The following is a 7,500-nucleotide window of genomic DNA, read 5'->3' on the forward strand; positions in this document are numbered from 1 at the left end:
AGTTTTGTTGAGAAAGCGAACTTGTTGAAATTCATGCTTGCCTCGAGCAGAAGCACATGACTTTGAAGCGTGTAACTTGCATCTCTTTTCCTTGCCCAAATATGGACAACTGAAAAAAATGACAATAAAAGCAAGGTGACACAAGCTAACACCAACCCGGTGTGGCCAACACATCACGCATGCGCAAAGCAAAATCAAGATCGAAGCTGCATGCGCGGGAGAATGTGCGAGCTACGTTACATCCAAATAAGGCTTGGCAGTGATGTCTCTAAAAAGGCTTACGTGTATGAGACCACCTAAGCAGAAACAGCCATAAGTCAAAAAGGAACACGTAGATGTAGATGTAGATGGTTGATGTGTTTTCGCCGACGTCGCCGTCGGAGATCTTAAAGTTCATAATATTCAGCAACAAAACTGATCTGCACGTTTGGGCAAGTGAAGAGACACCCACGCCCTAAAGGAGGGGGGACGATAATCTGCTATGGGGGAAGGAAAGGAACTTTACTTAAGTGTCTTGTCGTTCTAGCGCTGGAGAACTAATTGAGGACACTGTAAAATGAAATGAAAGATTGACGCAAATCAAGTCAAATGTTGGCTTTTGAGGAGCAGGGGTAAACCGGAGTACCCGGAGAAAAATCTCTTGGAGTAGAGAAGAGAACCAACAAACTCAACCCAAATCTGGGAATCGAACCCGGGCCACATTGGTGCGAAGCGCGTACTGTCACCACTGCAAAAGCATGTTTTTATTTTCTCTTGGAATCATTTAAGTCCGAAGAGAAACTGGAAACAATGCTTATGCAAAATTATGGAAGGAAAACAAAGAGTATTATGGTTTTTTTAAGTGGTCTATTGAATAATTTCTGAAGGTCAAATGAATGCATCCGGTAACGAAAAAGCGTTTTCAGTATAACAGCGGAGCTCGATCCGCGCGCCAAAAGCGGGCGTAGCACCATGGGTAAGAAAATATGGTAACCCATCTGCTCGAGAAATTTTGGTACGTACGCGTACGTCCATCCTCCATGTATGCCAATGTGGCCAGTATCACGTGACCATATCGCGGGCTTAAGTTTAGAGCTAATCGAGGTCAGCTGTTCATTAAGGACACCGCTGACCAGTTTCTGGGTTTAGACTGTATCGCAGGCTCAAGGCAGGTTAACTTATTGTAAGAATAAATAGTCCGGGAGCTCCGCGTTTAGGTTTGGCTAAATCTATATATTTTACATAACGTGAGTTGAAGCTGACGAGAGCTCTTCTGGTGAACTGTCAAAAGCCACAGGTATGGAACAAATTTGTTGACCTCATTGCGCGAACGAAGATGAATAGGTCTCACTTCCCTTTGCAGTGCAACTCAAAATTATTGATTTTCGTTTTTTTTACGTTAACTTCCAGGGTCGTTTTCTCTCTCCTTTATCTCGCTCTCCCCTTAAAATACTGAGTAGTCAGGCTAGGGTCAGGCACGGGAGCTTTAGCACGTTTTGAGCTACAGACGGAAACTGGAAGTGAACATTTCGCATGTCAGCCAGAAAAGTACTCTCTCCCAGATTTTTAAGCTGATGGCCTCTAATAGTGAAAAGATACTCAGCACTGTGAATGTGGTAGTGTCGATACAAGTTTTTAAAGAGATACAGCTCATTTCCGGTTGTCGTCCGTTGCGCAAAAACGTCTCCGAATCGGTGTACTAGGAGAGCTTAGGAGCCTACAACTCCAATGCTACTTGTAGCTCTATGTAACGGCATTTTTACAGATCAAGCTATTTTTAGACGAGTTCTTAAGAATTTGTTAATAAAGTTATTATATTATTTATTATTATTATTATTATTATTATTACGGTTAGGTTAATATTATTATTATTATTATTATTATTATTAATTCATAAATGAATTGTTGTAAACCTCGGTTACAGATTTCTTTTCGTTGGCAAAAGCTTTTTACTCGATTCCCTTCGTTAAAATGTCTTTTATCACAAAAATCATTAGTGAACACTGCGAACACTCTATGCTGCTAATATTGAATAAAGGTTTCACAACGTTCTTAAATACTACTTGGTGTGCACTAGTGACCACTGCTCAGTCCCACCCGGTGGTAATAATTTCTCAGGCAAGGCATGTGATCAGCTTGAAAGGTCTGGTTTCGCGGGAAAATCGATCTAAAAATAACTCGGTCTGCAAAACGCCGTTCCACAAATACAATGAAGTTGTACGCTCCTACTCGAGGGCTCCGTACTCGTACTCAGGCTTCTATTAGCCATTCCATGTTCCCCTGGAAAATGAGACAGGACTGGGTACTAGTCTTTTTTCAGTCAAATTACGGATATTTCATTCTTGATAGTTGTTATCTTGACCGCACTTTCTAACAACTTTTTATTCTTGTATTTCCCAGGCCTCCCGCAACGATTTATGCCTTCAGACGAAATTCAATATTTTCACATTCCCCATGATACACTTTGTTTTCCCCCCAAATTTTGTATAAACCATTGTTTTCAAATGCTCTTGGGATGCCGCATATTCCCAATAGCATTTGAAAACAATACATAGGCTCTGAGTGCACACTCAAACTTGTGGTGAAAAATAAGTTCTAAGGGAACTTGAAAATGTTCAAAATGTCAGCCTCGAAGCCAATGTTTCTCGATTCTCTTTTATTTTCTTCAATCTTTCTGGGATTTAGTATTTTACTAGTAACCATATGTCTACAGGAAAAGAAAACAAACAGCGGTTACAAACATTTTCATTTTATACTTGACGTTTCGTATGTTGCAGCATACATCATCAGAAGTGACGGTTAAAACTGTTACACTGAATTTTAAAAAACTAGAGCGAGGAACTGATGACTAGTTAAAACTAGTAATAAAAGCAAGGTGACACACGCTAACACCAACCCGGTGTGAAAAGGGAAATTGTGCGCATGCGTGATGTGTTGGCCACACCGGGTTGGTGTTAGCGTGTGTCACCTTGCTTTTATTGCTGTTAAAACTAGTCACCAGTTCCTCGCTCTAGTTTTTTAAAATTCAGTGTAACAGTTTTAACCGTCACTTCTGATGATGTATGCTGCAACATACGAAACGTCAAGTATAAAATGAAAATGTTTGTAACCGCTGTTTGCTTTCTTTTCCTGTTGAAATTGAAATGGCCAAAGGACAAAAGTATCACGGACCTCCCGCATGGCAGCCCGGTACTCAACCAATTGAGCCACCGGTGCGCGGTGTAGAGTATTGCCTTGATGCCTGGCAATACTCATAATCAACGGCCTGAAATAGCCAGGTATTTTTGGGAATCTGTGTTAGTAAAGATTCCTGTTTGCAAACAAAAAAGTGGCGATAGAATGAATCCGTTGTCAAGGTACACTTTAACATGATTATGCGAGTTACAACAATTTTGCAAGAATTGATCTGAATTTCAACCTCCCATCCAAACAGTAATCGCTTTTTGTGGCTAACCTTTGTGTGTTTTTTATCTTGGAGTGCAGCAATTTAAATTGTCTCTCACGAGTCCACAGAAGTCGAAATGTTAACTCCGATTTGTACAAGCCACCCTCGTTTTCAAAGCGAGTCTGGGGGTGCAGTAATACTTATGCTAATTTGTTTTGAACCGTAAGTTGTCACAATAAACTTTGCATTTATTTCTTAACGCTTGAAATGCTTTGTCAGTCACTGAAGACGTCTTAAAATTATGTGACCTTCGTTTGCTCATTAAAAACGCTAATCCAAGCATAATTTTCACGCAAGACAATTGCAATATTAGAAGTCACAGTAGCTTTTTTGTTAAATGTTTTCTCATATGTTTATTGTTCCATTACGTTTTTAAGCTTTATTCAAATAGGACGAGCTTCTTCAAGAGATCGATGTTTTTGATAATCCCGCTACATAATTTTGACATAGATTTATGTCCGTCGAAAGCAAACTGATTATGACGTTCCAGAGTCAAGTGTTTTTGGCGACGTATTGCAATGGATTTAAATCATTTCCGCTTGTTTAGTGTCTCTGGATAAAACTAATTTTGCCTTATTAGTCTTACCTAGTTAATTCGACCGCACAATAACGATCTATTTTGGAATTTTGAGATGACTTCTAAAGAAGAGGAACACATTCAAACTCCAAAAGAACTTCTGTTAGCGTTGAAAGCAGAAATGGTAAGTCGATCGATTCATTTAATATATGAGCGAAGCAAAACTCATTTACTTATAACTGATGTTGTCTACAACATAATGTTGCAATGTAATTATAACTTGTGTAAGATTGTTTAAAATCGTTCTGCTATCTAAAATATCAAATTACTTTTGGAAAACTTTGCAAAACCATTTTAAGTTTTTACCAGTCAACAACAAATACTCCTAGAGCGGTGGATAGACTATTTTGTTAAACAAGTTGAAACAAGGAGCGTCTGAAAAAGCAATTAAAACTGTATTTTAATGAAACATCGATTTACCGGCAAAGCTTAAATCAGCTTCAAGTCGACAACAGTTATGCTTCCGCCAAAGGAAAATAATAGAGTATCAAAACAGAGCTTTCGTTTGGAAAGAAATCCTGTTTAATTGATCTCTTCTTATCCACAAGCAAACAAAGGCTGACAAAATTTGCATTCTCGTGAACACAAAGCAGGTTTGTGTATAGTGCCAAAAATGCCATGACTCGACTTTTTCGTAAATTTTGTTACCAATGAATACTTTCACTTCTCAATTTTAACAATTTGCATTTGTTTCGTGATAAAAATTAGGAAACGAAAGCATTATTTATCGATGATGTCTCTGGCATGTTAAGAAAATATTCGGAGACCTCCTGAAAATGGGGGAGCACCTATGACCTCCAACACGCAAGATGTCCATACAGATCTGCGCCATTCAAAGAATTCACCCAGCTTCATCAGTTGTTGTTTTGGTAAATTTCGATTGGAGTGAAATGAAATCTTTACTTCTAAAGTTATATTTTTTGACATTGTCTTAATTCGGCTTCCTTTTGCAAGACATCTTGAAAGTGACTAAAACTGGGGCAACGAATCAAGCCTGTTTGTTTTTACGGTCTGTTGAGGAGAGCTTGCTTGGGGCGCTCTATGGCTTTCGCATGAAAGAGACAAATGATTGCGTGCAAACCAGCATATAATTGAGAAGAGAAACAGTTTCCCTTTGTTGTTGTCAATAAATTCCTTCACCGTTCAATGATGACCCTTGCTCTTTCAAGTTTTTGTTAATCTATATATTGTTGATTAGATTTTTTACTAGCATCCAAGCGAGTTACAAGTTACTAGTCAATCATGTAACATCCCTTGAAAAGTCCCAATATATATTCTGGCAAGTTGCCTTCCTGCCTTCCTTGAGGAAATGTTTCGTAAACCATTTTTAAAAAATACTATTTAATTTATTACAGGAACTTAGTTTTGTTTCCTAGGGTTTTTCGCTTTTATTTCGTCTCGTCTTTTGAACTTAAGGACGTTCGCGCTAATTGTTTGTGCGCAACGTTACTGCGCAGGTAACGCGACTGTAATATGTCACGTAGGTCACGTATTACTTCGAGCATTAGTGAAGTTGAGGTTTTAAAACCTTTGCAAAAACCGTGGACGATAAGTCTTGCACAGCGTTGGATCAGAGAAGATCGTGATCAGTCAAAATTGATTTAAAATATTTATGAAAGTCAAGTAGACTACTGCACGACTGATATTCGCGAGGTTTTATCAGTCGTGCACTAGCCTTCTTGACTTCCATACAAATTTTTCAAGCATCAGTTAAAATAACATGGCGACAAAAACGCCGAGGAAAAAATTCCAGGCCAGCAAAAGAATGGCACATTTATTTCCGAATCATCATGAAACTTTAAAGAGAAGTGAGCAGGAGGATGGAAAAGCTCTGGAAAAGGTAGCTGATCGAGTAAACTAGTGGCTGAAAGTTTGGAAAACTCGAGGACGAACCGTTGCGTAAATTTAATGGGGCTGTTTCTTTTTAATGTTTTTATTACCCTACGAACTTAAGTTCAAAGTGAATGCATGTTTTTAAAGTTCTTTTCCTTTACTTTCGTGAAAATTGAGCAGTATTTTCGTCCTCGTCCCTTGAATAGTGTGGACCTGCGTGGAAACAATCAGCGATTGAATTTCACAAAAAAACACACTCCAGAGGATGAGCATGACGGCAATGGAGAGATATTATACAAAACACCAACCAAATGAAGATGACCCCTGCTTAAAACGTCGTTGCTATGCTCGAGAAAGGTTTTTTTTCGGTAAAAACCTTTCATCTCTTCAACGATCGATCCTCTCTTGGGTTCCAGTCCTTGCCCGACAGGTCACGCAAAAGCGTGACAAACGAACTTTTCCAAGAGCTTTGCAAAATCACATCGACTTTACTCGTTCAGATCATCGGTGACCCCTATTTTTTAAATCATAAATCACTTACTTTACTTACTATCTACAAAATATGATGAAATCAAAAAATTCTCACCGTAAGAAGTTATCTTTTTTTAACATTTTCTTTCCTCGTGCCATCGAATTCCAGTAGTGGTTGCAACGGATTGAGCTTACGAAAACGCTCGTCGAGGATGAACTCTACTGTTTACCACATCCCTAGCGGCATACAATTATCTAAAAATCTCACTCCTAAAAACCTATGCACGGAAACTTTCACTCCAACGGTTTATTTTTATGATTTTCGATGGATGAGCAGATGAGCCTACATCTCGCTATTATGACCGATTTCTCGAAATTAAGGCGTTTTTCCACTACCATTTTCTCCGAAACAAAGTCGGTGACCCCCATTTTTTTTTCATTTTAGGAGTAAGTACTTTATGACCTAACTCTAGGCGAGAAATTAATCTCACCGTAGGAAGATTTTGGCGCGAACGTCCTTAATTAGCCACAATCAAAATTACCTTAATACTTTTTGTTTGTTTCTGCAAAATGTTGCGTAAGAATTGCTTCCAGTTTCTCTTGGGACCATTGTAGGTCCTAAGAGAAAATAAAAACAATGCTTCTGCTTGTGAGGGACAAACAAAGAGTATTATGGTATTTTTGATACTGGCTAATAGCAAAGGCGATTCTGTCATGAATATGTAAAAAGTTTCGAATATAGGTCAAATATAATTTATTCTCGTTGGCAGCTAATTTGCAAGGTTTTCTGTTTCAAGGGGACGCTTGTAATAATCAGATTGTTGAATATTGTGGTATTTTTAGAGGACAATTCGCTATTTTCACCAACGCGTCATATACTGTTCGTTTTGGGAGTTCTTTCCATGACAACCATAGAATGCTATTTCTGACAATTGTAGCCTGCGAAATTGGCAGAAATGGATATTTTGCCGGCACGGACCAGAGGACTGGGTCCGGTTGTCTGATGGGGATTATGGGTAATTTGTCGTACAAGTAGTGAACCGTTAGGGATTTGAATCAGTCTAGGTTCAGCTTTCTTCGCCTACTTTTTTTTTGTTGTTGTTGTTAACTTTTCCCCTTAACCTCCATGGGGTAGTGGCACTTGCATGGGGTTTGGAGAATACGTTCCGTCATTCTCGAAGGGTTTTGAGTTTTC

General features: G+C 38.8%; 1 protein-coding gene across 1 annotated transcript in view; it reads left to right on the forward strand.

Moving 5' to 3' along the window:
• The first annotated feature begins 3,702 nt into the window (after nucleotides 1–3,702).
• The window catches only part of LOC137984814 (uncharacterized), a 4,887-nt gene continuing 1,089 nt past the window's right edge, over nucleotides 3,703–7,500 (forward strand). Inside the window, exon 1 of the mRNA XM_068832108.1 lies at nucleotides 3,703–4,125. Within this exon, the coding sequence (XP_068688209.1) occupies nucleotides 4,057–4,125 (69 nt within the window). The 5' untranslated portion in view covers nucleotides 3,703–4,056. The remainder of the gene's footprint in view (nucleotides 4,126–7,500) is intronic.

This window comes from Montipora foliosa, chromosome 14 (genome assembly GCF_036669935.1).
Source record: "Montipora foliosa isolate CH-2021 chromosome 14, ASM3666993v2, whole genome shotgun sequence".
In the NCBI taxonomy this organism is placed as follows: domain Eukaryota; kingdom Metazoa; phylum Cnidaria; class Anthozoa; order Scleractinia; family Acroporidae; genus Montipora; species Montipora foliosa.